General features: G+C 35.8%; 1 protein-coding gene across 4 annotated transcripts in view; it reads right to left on the reverse strand.

The window, feature by feature from the left end:
* Nucleotides 1-597: 597 nt before the first annotated feature.
* pms1 (PMS1 homolog 1, mismatch repair system component) overlaps nt 598-19,108 on the reverse strand; it is an 89,647-nt gene continuing 71,136 nt past the window's right edge. For 3 of the 4 annotated variants that reach the window (XM_012970377.3, XM_012970376.3, XM_031892621.1), the window contains 6 exons: nt 17,924-18,067; nt 13,894-14,756; nt 12,691-13,170; nt 7,465-7,595; nt 2,408-2,568; nt 598-1,505 (listed from right to left, as the gene is read on the reverse strand). In XM_012970377.3, the coding sequence (XP_012825831.2) occupies nt 1,341-1,505; nt 2,408-2,568; nt 7,465-7,595; nt 12,691-13,170; nt 13,894-14,756; nt 17,924-18,067 (1,944 nt within the window). In that variant the 3' untranslated portion in view covers nt 598-1,340. 4 annotated transcript variants of the gene reach the window in all.

Here is a 19,108-nt window from a genome sequence, read left to right on the forward strand (position 1 = left end):
ACTAAAGCAGGATTTAAACCCTTGCCTTAGTAAAAAGTGTTTAAAAAGAGTAAGATCCTATGTTTTCATGAAGTCATATAAACTGAAGTATAAGCCTTTCAAAATATGTTGCAGATGTTGGATACCTTTGTTGGTTTGGAGAAAGAGGTGTTTTTTAATTGGATATAGAGCTAGGGCTTGCTTCCAAGCTTTCCATTATGTCATCATTACTAAGGGGATATTTGGAAGGTCTATTTTAGATCTTATGGCAAGTGTCTAAGCCCCTCTATAGATCTAACTGCTAGTGCAGGTACAAACCAAGTTGTGAAGCTAAGTAATATAGACACAGCATGTCCAGCAGCTCCAAAAACACGTTTAGATACTCCAAATCTCTAATGTTCCAGAAATAATTGATTGATCGACCATTGTACTTTGTGGTGTGATAATAAGTATTTAGGTTGTGGGCCACTGACTGCTGTGTGTAATCGAATTATACTGAGTGACCTAGCTTTGGTAACTAGAAACATAAACTAACATTCAAAAAATAGTCCCAATGTAACCCCCACCCTGCCCATTCTACCAAAATGGGAGATCTTTGAACAAGAAATTTCAATGAGGCACCTTTCTGTATTAGGTTTATTTGCTTCACTTAGTCAGTGTTTGTCTGTCCCTAAGAAAAGTCTATATAACATAATTAAAAACACTTTCTGCTGTTTTATGGAAGACCCAGGAGTACATATTTACACAAATATTAATATATGAAACAAATATACGTAGATATATAGATATGTATACATATGTAGATATTTTGGCTCTTATAAGATAATAGATTATACATAGGTTTAGAACATCATCTGCTGCTGTCCATGTCCAGTTCTTAAAAATGGCAAAAATATTAACAGCATCATAACTATGAAAGTTTTCATTCATCAGGTCATAGTATATCTAGTATAAGTAAATCTAGAGCAACTGGACTTGTTGAGTAAACATAGAAGATGTTTTATCCAAGCAGCTTCTTCAGTTTGACTGCTCAAATTAACAGCATCATATTGCTTTACAGACCATAGAAACTCAACTAAACACAATTTATTCAAAATCTTTTGACTTATTTTTAATTTCCATATTTTCAAAAATGTTAGAAAAAAAGTTTCAAAATAAAGATTAGTCAGTTAACTTCTTAAAAACAAACATGTATCATGAGTATTAAACTTATTAGGTGAAACAGACTGCAAAATGGTCTCAACTTAAAAAATAACTTACAGCACTTAGGTAGAAATGGTTCTGTTTGTAATCTTTATTTGAATGTGATCTTTTTGGCAATGAACTGAAATGTGTAATTCAGTGTACAGTATCAATATGGTTCAATCAGTTTTAGGAACATCTGCTAAATGATGAAAAAACAGATGACCATGGAGACAAGCTTTAGTTTCACTTCCACATTGATTGTTTAGCCTGTGCATGATGTCATGCACATCTTCTTTGGAAAGGTTTATAGGTAGCTGGCGAGACAATCTTACAGCTTCTCCCTATCAAAAACAAGAAACAGAGTTAAACAACTACAGTAAGTGCAAAATATTTGCCTAATTGCAACTATAGCCCAGAGAGAGAGTAACCCACAGTTCTTCTCCCTGTGAATGTAATTATTGCCCCTAAATCCTCCCACCACCAAATGGACTGACAGAACACTATAAAGAAATATACAGTTATATACATTCCTACTAGTCTCACATTTATTTTCTTAAGGTAGACTGACGGTGCACAGGAACTGCAGAAAAGTGGTGCTGCACACAATAGTGCACTGCAGAAGCTCTCTGCATTTTTGATCTTATACAGTCAAATAAAATCTGATACAATGAACTTGATGGTCTTTTTTTCAACCCTATACAACTATATATTCCTTGTACTGCAGTTACTATAGTTTAATAGAATAATAACTTTTTTTGGAAGTGCCTCCCCCCACCCAAAACATATCAGAGATTGCACCCTTCTTTACTACCAGATTCAGACTTCTGCACATCACAGACTGGGTCATCTGAAACTTGAATGTATTGTGCATGCACCACTAACCCACTCAGACACAAACGCACTGCTGGATGTTGGAAGGGTACTAGTGTCAGTATAAAATGTTTCTGTTATTTAAGAAAACAATTACTAGGGAAACTAAAACTTTATGACACTTATACGGTAGCACTACCTGCAAGATTTTTAGGCTAGATTCTCTAAGAGGCACTGGAAGTAGTGTTGCTATCCAATTAATCCAGCACAGCAGCATTTCTTGAAATTTTCTTTAATTAATTAGAACTTCAGTTTTTCAGTACTGTGTCAGGGAGCACATTCACAACTTGGCCTTCCCTCAGTGGGGCCTGCTATGAATACTGGTGGTGCAATTTAAACAGTCTTTTATGAAAATTTCTGACAATTTTCTTACCTCAAGATAATTCCACACTTTAATTGGTCTACAGTCACATAGTTTATTGCTTTTGTTAATTAGTATAAAACTTAGGATTTCCTTTAGATCTGACACTCCATAAAAAGGCAAGCCGCTAGCCATCCCTTCAATCGCAATGTGGTTCTCAACAGGTGACTTTCCTAAAAAACAGATATATTACATTTTAAATAGGTTAGAGATTTAGAGTTAAAAAGTGCATAGTAGTATATAATAAACTTATATATGACTTTATAAAAAGAAGCTCCAAAATCAATGGAGATGCAAATGTATTATATTAAATGACACTGTTTTCTATGTTTAATTTACAATTTAGTAAGTAAAGGAGGAGGTCTACATATTTTTTTTTTCAAATCTCCTTACATTTTTGTGTAATTCCACACAATAATAGAATTCAAATGCATGAAAAAAAAATCAAATTTTTTATAATATAGAGAAACATATCATGCACTAAAATGCAAAGAATTAACAAAGCATGTAGAGAGTGATATTCTGAGACACTTTGCATTTGGTCTTCATTTTTTATTATGCATGGGTTTTTGAATCAAGATTTTTGTTTAGCAGCTCTCCACTTTAGAATTTTAGCAGATATCTGGTTGCTAGGGGGTCAGGGCTGGATTTTTCCCCCTAGGCTGCCCCCTATCGCCACCCACCCACCTTGACCAGTGAGAGAAGCAGATTGGCTCCCGGAACAAATGCTCTGTGTGCCCAGTGCCATACAAGCATAATACATTAACACATATGGGTGTGATTAGCCGCAAATTAGCTATTAACAACATTTAGACTTCATTTATTCAAAAATACCGGTCTGCTCTGGGTATCTTAACGTATTCTTTAGTTAAGCAGGCATAGTCAGGAACCAACTGTGTACAGCATGAAAACTGCATATCAGCTGATTTTCAACAGTGGCATCCCCCTCACATTTACTTAAACTTTAAAAGTTTAGTGCAAAAATTGTTACTCATCTCTTCAGTGGCAACTTTCACTTTATGAAGGGATTTTGCTTTGTAGCTACCTTTCCTACTGGTGTTTGATATTGGATTGCTGCATTTTCAATATACCCAATTACCACATCATTCAGGCCATAAACATTTCATCCCTCCATTGGATGGTGCTTAATCAGGGTTTCCTTCCTATGTCTCCATCCCCAAAATATAGTGGTAGGCACACTGACCTATGCCTACCACTCAATAGTGAGGCCTGAGTCCCTAAACATCCAATACTGCCTTTGGACATTGCCCCTTGCGTACAGAGTTTCTCTGCATTCTCTGAATCTTTTGTATGGTATTATGTGCTGTAGATAATGAAATTCCCAAATTAGTTGCAATTTTATGCTGAGGAACATTATTCTTAAATTGTTGCAATATTTGCTTGTGCAGTGTTTCACAGAGTGGTGAACCCCTCCATATCTTTATTTCCCAGCCTCTCTTTAGCATAACAAGTTTTACCCCCAAATGTAATAAAACACACTAAGAGGCTGATTAACTAAAATTCGTTTTTTTCTGGCCTTGAAAGTCGTATAAACTTGACATGGTATTTTGAGTTTACAATCGAAAGACCCAAATTTTTCAAACCGAAAGTATCATTAAAACTTGAAGAATTCGAGTTTAAATGGATGTTCATTTTCAGGAATCCTCTTAATTTTACCCAAACAGGAATTGCGCCAGCATCAATTTTAGCCACTGAAACTGGGTGAAACAGAAAACAGTGAGGGGATTATATTCCCCCTGAAACTGGGTGAAACAGAAAACAATGAGGGGGATTAACTTCCCATTGAAACTGGGTGAAATAGAAAACAATGCTGGGATTAAATTATCCTTGAAAATGTGTGAAGGACAGGCTGTCACTGACTATTCTATTCCTCTACTATTCTAAACCTCCATAGGACACAATGGTAGTCGACAGATCAAACTAGTGTCCAGTGCACATAAAAATTTGCAATAAGCTTAAAAGGACATCTGCATATTAAATGCACCAGTCTTGTCTAGTGTTATAATTATAAACTTGGGAAGGGCAAATATGTTCACTGTGTGAATAATTCTGCACTGCACAAACTTGTTCCATTGCATTTTTTTGTACTAGCACCCAGGTTTAGTTGCTGCAAATGGTGTGCACCCTATGGACTATTTTATATATAATATATATATATATATATATATTATATTATATAATCATTTTATATAACATCCCTGATAAAATATAAGTATAAAATATAATATGCCGTAAATGTCCAAATGTGTTGAATCCACTGGCAGAAAAATAGATAAAGCTTTGTTTGTAGCACTTTATAACTATGTTCTACCACTGCTGTAAAAGCATCCACATACTGACAGGTTAACATATTGTATATAAGTTGTTAGTAATGGCAATTCATGGTATGATTAAAACATTACAACATAACATATTGCAAATGTAAAAGCACAAAGACATTATTGAGTATTAAAAGCCCTTCTCTGATTAATTGCCTGCAAAACTTTGGTAATGTGTGCCCACAGCTAGGTAGTGAAATGTGTCCCAGTGTGTTGGCTAAGGGCACAATAGGGATGAAGAAGCATCCAAATGGAAGGAAAAGGTTTGGAGGAAGGGGAGAGCACGCAGACATGTAGAGGAGGCATCAATGAAGTTATGGAAAAGAGCATATATTGAGAGAAAAAAGAAGTGGAAAGGGGGAGAGAGTGCAAAAATTGGGGATGGAAAGGTCAAAAGCTATAAGGAGTGAGAAGTGAGACAGAACAGAGCTGTTATTAGGGCAAATATAAGTTTTTATTTGTGTCCACAACCTGGGACGAGTGAATTTGTTCATAAATCCTGTCTTTGCACTAGTAATATGAAAAATCCTTTTCTTCTTGCTACCAAATACTTTGTTTCCTCCCAAACCTATCCTGTTAAAACACGCTTGCACCTTAAAGGAGAAGGAAAGGTAAAAACTAAGTAAGCTTTATCAGAAAGATCTAAATACAGGGATAAGCACTCACAGAAACGCTGCACTGAGTCCTCGATCAAAAGAAACACAGGATTTCTTGTCTCCTTTTCTGGAAACATGTTCTTCTGTATTAGACTTCCTCTCTTTTAGGGCTCCTTCAGGTATGGGGCTTGAGTCTGCTCAGTTCTCTCCTGTCTCCCGCCCTTCTCCTGCTACCCCTCCCATAAAAATGCATGAGAAATCACTTCCCACCCTTAGGAATGTGTGATATCTGAGCTTCTAACGGCTAGAACTGCAGCAGGAAGCTACCAAGACCAAGCTTAAATGGAAGCTACTATCAGAGGGAGCTTCTAGGGCTCTTTAGGTATAGTAAATAGGTATAGTAATATTTTTTCTGCTGAATAAATATAGCATCCTATGTGGCACTAATATGGCAAATCTATTGGCAGTAAAATGCCAAAATGACTTTCCTTCTCCTTTAAAGGTGGTTGTGGTTTTGAATAATTTAATTTAAATGGAGTCTATGGGAGATGACTTTCCAATAATTCAGAGCTTCCTGGATAGTGGAATTCCAGATAACGTATCCCATACTGCTATATAATGATTTTTATAATATAAAACATGTCTCTAATATGTCTGCAGCAATGAAACCAGTGTCGGACTGGCCCACCAGGATACCAGGATAACTCCCGGTGGGCCCAGGTGTCAGTGGGCCCTCTTGCTTCTAACTATTTAGCCTATTTCATGGTCATTCCCTATTTCTGTATGGGAACAAGGAAGCTTGATGGATAGAAGAATAGAATATAGTATGAATAGTAAAGAGACTAGAGACTAAAGAGAATAGAGAGTTTGATGGAGGAGAGGAGGACTAAATGTTTTGAGAGCGGGCCCATTGTCCAGGATTTTATGGTGGGCCCCTGCCATCTCTGTCCTACATTGAATGAAACAAGCTATGAGGTGCTTGACTAGTTCAGAAAAATGAACTTTACACAAAAGTTTGAAAAGCATACAGGGTATATTATTAAACTGCCTCAAAGCATGGTCTATTTATAATATAAGAATGGATTAGTAAGAACAGAAGAACCAGTTTACAACAACATGAACAACCTCCCTATTTTTGATGACTCAAAGAACAGCTGTCACCATAGCAACATAATGATACAGGAAAGGGAAACATTTTTTCACCAGGCATGGATTTGCAGCAAAACTGGTGCAAAAATTTACACTGTTTTGCAAATTTTTGTGAATTTATCAGAGAAGTGAAACATGTCACCCAGGAACCCCCTGGGTTTCTATTAAAAGACCCAACAAAAGATTAAAAGCAAAAATTCAAAAAATTCTAAATCTTAAGATTGAGGAATAATACTGTTGCACAGCCTAATTGGCCAACCACAGATGCTGCAATATCATTCCCCAGATGGCAATAAAGCAAAAAACTTCTAAAATTAGACAGACCTTTTATTGGTGCAATTACCTAAAGCTGAACATAATGCATCTGCAGCTGAGAGCAATGACAGACACAGGCAGAGGGGAAGAAATACATCATAAAGCTCAATCAGGAGGCCCACATTCCTGTTAGCATAAGGCTCCTGGTTGTAGACCTAACTGATTTTTATAGTCTGTAACAGAATGGAAAAGTATATTCAGCTGAGAAATGCCTTCGAACTAGAAACCAGGTTCAACAACAGTTGCTAACAATGGCCCTAACATACATCCTACACCAAACATACAAAATTTATATCACAATCTTTGATAATCTGTTGAAGGATTTTTTTGTAACTTTGCCTCATTTGGTGACATATTTAGGGTATATAATTTTAAACTGCAAATTTCCCTCCTTAAGTGATGATGATCTGATATGCCATTTCACAAAGATTTCCCCTTTTGATTGACATAAGCCGCCACACTCAATATTTTTGCTTGCATATTGTGCATTTATACACATTAACACATTATTGTATTAATTATAATTTTACATATAATTGGAAACCCTTTTAATAAGCAGCAAAATAGCAAAATAATGCAGTCAAGTATTCTTATTTAATAAAACTTTACATTAATTAAAGCAAATTTACTCATTTATCACTTGTGACAAAGTTAACATGGAAGTACATACCTGGCATTATTTTAATTAGAAACCCATTAGCAGTAAGTCTGGGATCTGAAAAGTATGTTTCTCCATTTGGCTTTGGGGAGTCCTTTTGCATGCTTAACAGAGCATCTAAATACTGCGACCCTCCTAAGAGGCTGAAAAATAAAAACAGCAATTTTGTTAGCACATCTAAAGAAAAAAACAGGTCATTTGAATGACCGAGATGTAAACAAAAAAGTTATGTTAAAATTCTATAATCTTAAACAGTTAGGACAATGGGTTTAGCGCTGTATAATGTTAATAGGGGTGATATTACATCTTTACATATGCCTGTAATTGATCAGTTCTCCTATACTTCCATCCACAACCACCAGTGATTTCTAATTTAGTCTGAACCTGAGATCTTTTCTTTAACATTTATATCATTTGTTTGATTTTCAAACACTTTAACTCGCAAATGTACTTTTACTCATGTTTCATTAGTTTTTAATCTTGTTTTTCTTAGCAATTTGCAATACATTTTTAAATAAAATTTTGTTTTTTGTCATAATCAGTTATCTCCTAGAGAATAGGATCTGTCTTATGTGTATTCTTCTGTGGGATTCAGGGCAGTTGGAATTTCAATGATGTCTCCTTTGCAGAGTTTAACACCACTCAAGGTACCACTTTCTACCCAAACCATTGGGCTTTATCAGAAAATATTAATTCCCTCTGGGAGACAGTTTCTTTTTTGTCTGAAAGAATTATGGTAACCTTAGACCATATATAGACTATCATGGTCCAAACAAAATTATGATCAAGAATCTTTACCTTTTGCTCTCATTCCTGAACACTTAATAGAAGTCAAGAATTGTTCCAAGCTTAATTTTTGTATAGTCTTATCTGTATCACACAGTTAGATCAATGGATGACAGCATTCAACAGGGATGGTCATTACGAGTATCTGGTTATGCCTTCTGAGTTACATAATGCTCCTGTGGTCTTCCAAGATTCATTTAATTACCTTTTTCTTTACAGGACTTACTTCAGTCCTGTGTCATGGTCTATTTGTATGACATCCTTGCATATTCCTCCTCTATACCTGAATAAAATCAGAATTCCATAAGCATAAGATTCCCTTTTTATGACCTATTATCTCCTCTTCTGGTAAATTGGCTTTTGCAATCCTGGCTTGGTCAAAATCTGTTGGCCTGAAAGCCATTCAATGTTTCCTCAGTTTTTCCAACTTGCTAAATTGTTGCTGCTATTTCCGCTTTCATACTGAAGGTCTCCTAGTCTCCCAAAGCTCAAAACGACTTTAGTCCTTTAAATTTGCCTTCGGGTTCTGCTCCAGTCCTAATCCACCCTGACACTTCATGCTGGTGATGCTTGAAGTAGACACTTCTGATGGGTTGACTTTCAAGGTCCTCTTCATCACTGTGCTTTCATTTGCTGGAAAATATCTTAGGCCGAAAGGTATTATGATATTGCCAACTGTGAATTATTGCCAGTAAAATTATCTTGAGAAGAGTGGTGTCATCTGTTGCAAGGGGAAGTGGAACCTATTACTATTCTCCTGGATCATAAGAGTTTGGAATATATTTTCTTTGCTAAAAGACTTATTCCCTTGTCAAGCTCATTGGCCATTATTTTTTTCCAGGTTTAAGTCTGTCATTTTCTACAGACCTTGGAACAAGAACATTAAATCAGACGCAGTTTCCAGAACTTTGCCTGAGGAAGAGACCATGACTATCTCTTCCAGCCCTGTTATTCAACCTGAGCGAGTTATTGCTTTGGCTTTGCCTGTTTCTGAGGTTCCACCAGAATGCCCTTAAGGTAAGACTTTTATTCCTCAATCCGAAGTGTCGTGGTTACTCATTTAGGGTCGTTCCTCATTTTAGTATTAGGAAGTCTCTTGACCTAATTTTCAGATATTTGTGGTGGCCTTTTCTTGTTCAAAATGTTTCCCTTTTTTGATGCCACCTGTCCTGTTCGTGCACAGTAAAAGATATCTTGTTCTATTCCTTGCAGACTTCTTTGAGCCTAAAGTTCCAAGTCAACACCGTTCAAGTATCTCCATGTAATTTATTATAAATTTGCCTAAATACGCAGATTTTTCTACTTCCCTAGGAATTCCTTTACTAAGATGATTTTTTTTTTTTTTTTTTTGGTCCCTTAAAGAAACTTTCATCTGCCCCTCTTTTAATAGGAATCATTGTTAAATATTTTCATTTTCTCGCTCCATGGCTTTCTATCGTCTATTGGTTCTAATTGTGGAGTTCAGTTTGTATGGCGATTTTGGCTTGCCTTCGGAAACTACTAGGTATTGGTTTAAATTTTTCTTTGGTTTATAATTTTCAGAGCAATGTTCAAACATAAAGAACTAATCAAGCCTTGGAACAAATTCTTTGTTTTTGCTTGAACTTTCAGAATCATGACATATAAACTATTGGTCTTTTCTCCATTTTGTACTTGTATGGTCTGAATCGTCTTTGCTATCTTCTCTAGCCAAGGAGGATGTTCCTGTTGCACACGTCATGATGCTCATGTGCATTGTGAGTTTCATGCATCTAGACATGACTGCTTCCGCATGCCGTGATTTCAACAAGCAATTTAATGTTGTTGGCACCAATCCCTGCCTTTAAATAGCCTTAGTTTGTTCTCATACACTGTCCAAGCTGAGTTCTCAGACCTGTGATACAGCCTTTTGTCTGCCTGTTCCTGACAGCAAGATTGCTGCCTGACCTGATCTCTTGCCTTATCTAAAAATAATTCTCTGTTGTTTCCAGGAAACTAAAAGGGCGTCAGTGAAGACCAGTGTTGACAGGGGTCACCTGCTTCATTTGAGATTGATTCTTTCAGCAGTCCTGGGGTTTCTAATTTACAGTTTTAAACAGTACTTACATTAGAATTTTGATCAGGGCTTTTACATCTCTTAATAAATTATCTCCTATTTATCAGCTCTGCTCTTCTACTTCTACTCTACTTGTACTGCTCAATAGGATACAATTTATCAAAAGAACTAAATAAAAACTCAACTTGACACCCTTCCAATGTCAGTATATCAAACACTGTTTTGTATTTTATTGTTCTGTGATGTTGTAATATTAATAAAAAATTACCTTTAAAAAGAAAAAAAGATGAAGTAGTAAATAAAACCCTGATCAAGATTTGAATGCCAGCATTGCTAGGTAAAAGGATAGCAGAGAAGCTGCATAAGTGTTTAAATTAGGAAACTGCAGTGTTTCCTTGTCAAGCAAAACTGGAGAGCTACAGTAAACTGCATGATATAAATTGTGTTATGCAGACCTGGAAATATGAAATATATGACTAGGCTGTGAATTTAGATGGTTATCCATTTTTTATGAAAAAGCCAAATTATAGCCATGCACAAAATTACCCAGGATAGCAGGATAGCACTAGGAACTGTGTAGTGGCCTTAATATAGTGATATCAGTTGATATTAAGCTTGCTAAAAAAAAATGATTATCCTTTGGTTGTTGTGATCTGGACAGATATCTTGTCTGTATTTCCAGTATCTAAATCCCCTATAAAGGGGCATAGGCCAGACCCTGGTCTAATCTAATTAGGGGATGGGATTTATTGCATTTTATATATTTTGGTAGCTTAATGCACAAGGGGCCCGATTCCCTAAAGTCCGAAATAAGGAGTGCTATTTATAGCATGCGTTAAAAATCTTATCACTTCTTATTTTTCGCTCGATTCACTAAAAGGACAAGATAAATAACGCCAAGAACATCGCTTCTTAATTATGACAAGTGTCCTTTTAGTGAATCGAGCGAAAAATAAGAAGTGATAAGATTTTTAACGCATGCTATAAATAGCACTCCTTATTTCGGACTTTAGTGAATCGGGCCCAAGATGTCTTAATGTCCTATAAATATATTAATAATGGGTGAGTGCAGAGGACCTTTTGTTTTTGTCCATATAAATTTTGTGGTCACAGCCTTATTGCACCACCTCCTAATGGTTTAAAATTTCATGGTAAATACAGCTTTCCCTTCAAGGGTTGGGACTGGTCTGATTGCCATTTTTACCCCCTCTTAGGCAAGTTAGAGAGGCTTTAGAAGAGGCCAGTTTGAATATATTGCAATTTATGGACAAACAATCCCTGTTTTGTTTATAGGAGAGGGCATTTTTAGTGGCTTAATGCACAAAATATCTTAAAGGAATAGTGACACTTCTCAGGTTTTACTAGAATTGTATCTTTCTTTAGAATATGCCTATATGTCCCTTAGACAATTTTCCTTAATTTTACCTCTATGTATGTAAATTGTACATTGGTTACTTCTGCTTTAAGAGTCAGATTTTGACACACTCTTAAGGTCCCTTGGGGCTTGTCAATCAGGGATTGCAAGACAGAACTTGCTTGACTGATATAAAGATTCTGGCCGCACTTTTACTTGATTTCCTTTACTTGATGATTTCTGCACAGCTCTTGCCCCCTACCTGTTTGCAGTGGTTTTAGAGTCAAGTGTTTTTTTACAGTGATATGTTTTACTAATCTGATGGGTTTATGTTAGTGATAAATAGTTATTATTGCTATTATTATTATTGATATTATTATCAATGAAAAGATCCAATCACAAAATTAAAGGTGTCACTATCACTTATATGTCCAATATATAATTATAATGGGTGAGTACAGAGGACCTTTTTGTCTACATGACAGGGGATTCCATGTATCTTTACCTTCCTGCCCCTCAAGAATAGCAGCACTGTATTTACTGGGGCAGTACAGGGCAGAGAAACAGAGCACAAAGACTTACAGCAATACTAAACTATTTTTTTTGTTTTAAATGTAATTCTAAGCAACTCTAGTAATATACTAATATTAAATGTTTCCATTGGTTTAAAAATAGTGTGTAAATGTTATTGCAATTAAAAGCAGTAACTATGGACTAAAAGCAAAATGATTAAAAGAACTGAACACTTACTGACATGCTAGAATAAGACTCAAAGAACAGGTATAAACAAATGTTTCTTTCATCTATGTCTATGAAGATTCTCATTCATCCAGGTCATATATGGTATCTTGTAGCATTAAGTCTAAAACAACTGGAATTTTCTGTGTTCTCTTCATCATGTGATGAGTGGTGAAAAGTTTTCAAGAAAACGAAATGCCCAGTTGTTTTAAACTTAATTTTACTACATACTATATTTCTTTCAATTATAGCAACATTTACAAATAACTTTGAAAACATTCTCTTGCAATACTACCCTCAATAATATATTAATAGAAAATCTTACCTATCAGTTATTACAATTGGAGAATCCAACTTTTCTGCAGATATTTTATGGTTCTTTAAAAGCTGTTTAAATATCAAAGCTTCCTCAGCCCTATAGGGATTCAAGAGAGCAATCTCTGACCCTGATGCTACAATCCATGCACCAGGGAAGCTTAGCTTATTTATGAAGCAAAATTCTTCTTTCACAGAGTTTTGTTGGTCTGTGAGCCTAGAAATCTGTTGTTTTAATTTGCTTAACTTAAAGGCTACTTGTACACTACTAATTGGTTTGTTTTTTTTCTTTTCTTGAGACAGAAATAACTTGTCCAGTATTTGCTGGTTACAAAGGGGTGTTTTTAATTTTACTTTCCGAGAAGGGCTAGGTCCAGAAGAGAGCTTATGTCTTTTCTCTATGTCTTTTGGCTTTTGAATATGTTCTCCTGTTGCCATAGCTATCTGCAGATTGTACCTCTCCAAATTATTAGCTGCTTTTTCTTCATACCTAAAGAAAAATATTAACAGTCAAATATACATATGAAAACCAAAGTCAATGTATAATATTCATGGCTAACTGTAATACAGGTATATGCCCTAAAACCTAAAACCCATTTTCCAAAAAGCACTGAAATATGAGAATTCCATTCTTTATAGTCCTATTTAAGTTTTTGAACAGCTTATCTGGTCTGCCTTACTCTAGTCACAGACCCTGAGGCCATATATTATATATATATATATATTTATTTATATATGTAATATATGGCACTTGTTTCACTTTGGCATAAAAATGTATACTATCTGTAAATGGTCCCTTTATTCGAGCTCCCTATAAATCCTCTTGGGTCCTCGTCTGTTTAAAAAGATGGGCATGTCTTAACGGTCCCTGCAGGAAGCACAGATGGGGGGAAGAAGCCAACCACAGCCCTGCAGTCACACACAGGCTTCAGTTCCCTATCAGGTCAGTTTAGCTGCTGATTGGTTACTATTGTACAGTGCAGCGTGCTCAATGCCGCTGCCCTCCCTGCACAGCCTGGGAAAGGAGGCAGCAGGAAGTGGAAAAAATGGTTGGGGCTAAGAATGTTTTTAGAGAGATTTTCAATAAATCAGCTGGAAACACTACTTTTTAAAGCACATTCCTTCTATTTCACACAATATGTCCGCTTTAAAGGGACACTCAGCACTTTTAGAGAACAAGCTAAAAATGCACACCAGACAAATGAAAACTTACTTGGATTTCTTATCTTGACTGAGTTTACCCCAGAGATCCTTTCCTTTTGAAGAAATCTCCTCAACACTAGCCACTGGGTTATCATCAATAAGTTTGGATCGTTCTGCCTGTATGAAATAACCCACTGCAGACAATGGTTTCTTGACTGCTTTTTCACTTATTAAGTCATAGGCAGTGACAAATCCAGACTTTTCACTAATGACATTTAAAGGTTTGGTATTTTCATTCTTTGAATTGTGAATATTACTATCTTCTCCAGTGTTTTTGACAAAAGGAGTCTCTGCAGATAAATTTAATATCTTTATAGGTTCTAGGTTATCACCAAGCGAGTCTTTAAAAGTACTTCCTTTACTCCAAATATCATCACCAATATCAGGGACCTTAGTCAGTGTTTTTGTTTTCCATGTATCCTTTTCTAAAACCTGGTGTACAGAATCCAAAGTGTTGTTAGATTGAACATCCATTAAATTACTGTTTCTAACAGCAAACTGTAATCCAAAGTCAGCACTGGCTTTACCCTGTAGCGTGGAAGATTCATTATTTAATAGAAAACCATCAGTGCTTTCAGACACACTGTAGGCAACCTCACCATTATCAGAATAAGGAATTTTATCCCTTTCCAATTTTTGATACTCTAAAGAGTTCTCAGATTGCTTTTCTTCTTGAATACTGTTTGTAACAGTGCATGGACTAAATAATTCCCCATCATTCCTTGTGATTTTGTTTCCAACAAGGTGTGTATTGGAATTATCTGTATTATTAGTTACAGTGTCTTCAGGCATTGCATCTTTATGAGTTTCTAGTATTTGTGAATCTGGGTACACAGATCTCAGGACATTCTCAACAGCATGTAGGACAAACTCCTGAAAGAAACAATAAATAAATGTCTTATAAATGCTTTATTTGCCAAATACATAAATTACATAGTGTTTGCATGTGTGACACACACTCACTTCCTGCTTACAGTATACACACAAGGAAAGTAGATAAAAAAACAGAGAGCTTTAGGCTGCACCCAGACACTCTTTTTCCTCTTAAAGAAAATTTAAAGAAAAGTTTAAATTGTAAAATTGCCATTTTAAATATCTAGGGGTATTGGTCCCAAGAAACCAGCAGACACTTTTCTCCATGACCATAAGTGGTTATTGTGGCAGATCTCAATCAATGGGATTGCTTTAATCTCTCTTGGCTTTGTATAGCCAATGTAAAAAATGTACTCCATAGACTTCTTAATATTATGCAAAATGATGGTATCAGATCCCCAATTTGTTTTATGTAGAAACACAAAAATTGTTCTTGAAATAAAGACAACAATCTAACAGAATTTCAGGTTCTGTTAGAAATCAGGTTCTAAGAAGGCCTTAAACCAATAGGGGTCTGGGGTTACTAGATCTCAAAATGTTCTAACCTTGTTAGAATTGTATTACTATCAGGTGATGGTTAGAACTCAGTTTCAAGATGGAAGGCCTCCTTTTTTCAATAATGGGGAATCCTTTATTCCCACCAGGACCTGGCAACCAGGGATTTTTAAATAAAATAGGAAATGCATGATGGTGCATAAGAGATGAACCGAAAGAGGATTACTCATTTTGGATCTAATATCACAGAAAGACATGAAACTAATTCATCACTTGCAGTATAACCAATTGTATATCACTAATATCCTACAGCCTTAAAGGGGAAGGAACAAGACTGGATGACACCCTATTATACTAATATCGTCAAACAACACTCCTAAACATGTAATTTCAATAGGAGATAAAATAATAAGCAACCTTAGACTTAAAAGAGACTTAGGGGCAAATTCTCTTTCGAATTGTCGCACAAAAAAAACAGCTTCAAAAATCCGAAAACCTCTAAACTTTGAAGCAAAGAAAAATCTTCCAGGGTAGGGAAGGGACATCTACCACTGACTTCTACATGAACTCGGCAAGTTTTAGCTGGCAAAGTTCCAGATTTGTATTTTTAGCCATTTTGTTGCATAGTAAAACTTTTTTTTCTGCAACTTCGAATCGTAGAAAAAAATGAAACAGTTAGTAAATGGCCCCCATGGTGTGTAAAAAAAAATACAAGAATGTGTCAGTGCATTCAACTCAGGCAGTGTGTTTTTGCAATAGTTCAAATATAAGCCATGAATTCTGTATGTACAAAGTAAATTATTTGATCTCTACACAATACATAGTTATATAATATACATACTGGGGGGCTGATTCACTAAAGGTCATTAACACTTAACACATAGTTTTATGCATTAAAATGTGTTTGTTAATTTAGTAACAATTCATCAAAGTAATTTTGCACGCATTACTACTCATATCACATGCGCAAAAATCACAATTAACGCAAAGCGTTATGTCCATCACATTGCAATAATTATCTAAAAGAAATAATACTAACGCATAATTCACAGACAAATTTTAATTGTTAAAAACATGAAATGTGGCGATAATTACTGCAAAACTCCTCCCAGAAGTAGGCGTTACTAACCAGCTGGTGATAGGGGTGACAAGATGGAGTTTGCAGTCAGATTTTTTTCTGGAATCTGAAGAAGAGAATCAAAGTATGTGTTTGCCCTAAAGTGATGCATCCTCCAGTTTTCAAGGAAATGGTAATTTTCAGAACGGTAGTTAAGTAACGGTTATGTGCGTAATAGCGTGCGCTAATATCGTGTGCTACGAAATAACGCATAAATATATTGCATGCTTAAAAATATGTAATTGCAACATAAATAACAACAATCAAATTGCTTCTTAATTCAGACAAGTGTCTTTTTTTGTGAATTGATCGTAAATTCTCCAAATATAAGAAATGAAAATATTTTTAGCGCATGCTAAGAATAACACTTGTTTTTTTTGCCTTTAGTGAATCGGCCCCTGGGTGCCAAATTGTTATAAGATTCCTGACATTTCTATTTAATATGTTTTATCTTAGTACAGGATGAAATTTTGGAGATAAGATGTTACAAATGAAAAGATCTGAGTAGCTTTGATCAAAACGGATACATTTAGAAAAGCTTTAATGTTTGCCAATTTGGAGTAGAAAGACATAATTATACAGTTTTATTCATTTCAATCTATACCAATTTAGGTCACCAATACAAGCTCTTTTATAGTCGCCCATAGGGTAAGTTGGCCTGGGCAGCTACTAGCTCCAAAAATTTTCATTGGTGGGTCCCCCACTGTCCAGTCTTTTCCCTCTGCCATTTTTTTCTGGGTTTTCACCCAGCAGTTTTTCTTCCCCACGTGGCTCAGCTCCGACCCCCACCTGGCTCTGTAGTAGAATTTTATATTCTGAACAAAGTTACTGATCTAGTCCCAGCAAAAGCTAAAAAAGGCATGTATTCCTATCCCATTCGCATATACTATATGAAACTAAAATTACAGGTACATACAGCCCCAACCATAAAGTTTTAAAGAAAACAGATAAACCTAGCAGTACCCAAATACAGTATAAATGTCCAAATGCTAAGAACTCTGCAAAAAATCTAGTTTCCCCTGCCTGGACAACCACAATATGGAAAGTTAGCACTGGAGCATAAGTGCAAATATGCCCCAACGCCCATTAAACATGAATAACCACATGGCCTCTCTTCTTCTCTCCTTAATATGCCTTAAAACAATGCACGGGGGGGATTTTTAATTGTAACCTCTAAAAATAAAATGGAGCAGTTAGGCAGGCTATATATGGGCATTAAGGTTGAACTTGACAGGCGTATGTCTTTTTTTCAACCTAACTTACTATGTTACTATGTATGTTAATAACAATAGTATGGTTACTAACTCTGATATAAATAACATGTATGGATATTCTCTCTGTGCACTGTATTTGCAAAAGCTCGCAGTCCTTTCTACTTCTTAAAAAACTATTCTTTAAAGCAGGAGAGGTGGAAGTGGCATATAGTTATTAACCTGGGCTTGAATTTTTCCTTGCTTAGCAACTTTTTATTCTGGAGAGAACCCTGGCTGCCGCAAAAAAAGTGCAATAGGAAAACCCTCAAGCAAATAATTCCTGTAAGGTACATGTAACTTACCTTATTTTGAAGCATAATTTGAGTTTTATCTGGAGTTAAATTCACATCCAAACATGAAGCAGGAAGTTCAATATTCATAAAAAATACTGGATAGCAGCGAGGGGTCCCTTTGTTTAAACTCTGGTTGTGATACCAACGCACCATCTAAAATAAGAACAGAAATTAAAATTATACAGATTTAAAAACAGGTTGAAAGAGAGTATTATGAATTTTAGTCCCATGCAGTTTCCTCCAAGTCTGTGGTTCGTCTTAGGTTAGAGGGAGTGCTCTTCCTTCAATCCAGGGATCCCAGATCTTATTGAGTGCCCTGTTTTGGGCAGTTTCATTGGAGTACTGTTGAACTGAATGAGGGATAAAGCATGTGTACAGACTTGAAGATATCCCAACCCAGTTTTCATCAACCAAAGTTGAAACGTCTCTCCTCAATTTGGTATATACAATAATAAAGACTGATTTTTGATAGAGCTTTAGCATTTGATAAAGTTGTGAGGTCGCTTTGGATGCCTAAGGTGGAACAAGAGTTCCATGACTCTATTTCCCACCCTCTGGACAGTGTAACCCCTAAATTATGCATAGAAAGCAATGTTAAGCTAGAAGAGAAGATGGGCATTAATGAATAAGCTAAAGGTAGACCCAATAGAAACCCTGAGGGAACCTTACTCCAAGCAGAGAATATACCAGTAGCAACCACCCAACCAGTTTCTTATCCATTTACAAACAACTTTACAAAGACCAACAGAAGACCAACAGACCTTAATTTAGAAAGCAGCTGTTTATGGGGCACTGTATGAAATGCTTTGGCAAAATCTAAATAGATCACATCTACTGCAACCCCACTGTCCAACTTCTTACTTACCTCACCATACAAAGCAATAAACATTTGCCTGTCTATTGTCAATGTCATAAGGGCGAAACAAAGCATAATAGTATGCCAGGTATCCTGTATGGTTCATAATAACTGCACACTAACGACTACTTAAATAAAAAAGAACTCCAGACCTTGATTCCCAACTACGCCACCGGGTTTGTATGTGTTTACTGTGGGTGCTCAGCAAGGTTACATGCACAACCTCTTTCACAAGCTTTTTCTGAATAATTCCTACATTTTAATGACTGAGCAGATATTGTGCATGCATGCACAGAAATGTTTGTGCATGTAATCCTAATTCTTCTTTTTAAATATAT

Source organism: Xenopus tropicalis, chromosome 9, assembly GCF_000004195.4.
Source record: "Xenopus tropicalis strain Nigerian chromosome 9, UCB_Xtro_10.0, whole genome shotgun sequence".
Lineage (NCBI taxonomy): Eukaryota > Metazoa > Chordata > Amphibia > Anura > Pipidae > Xenopus > Xenopus tropicalis.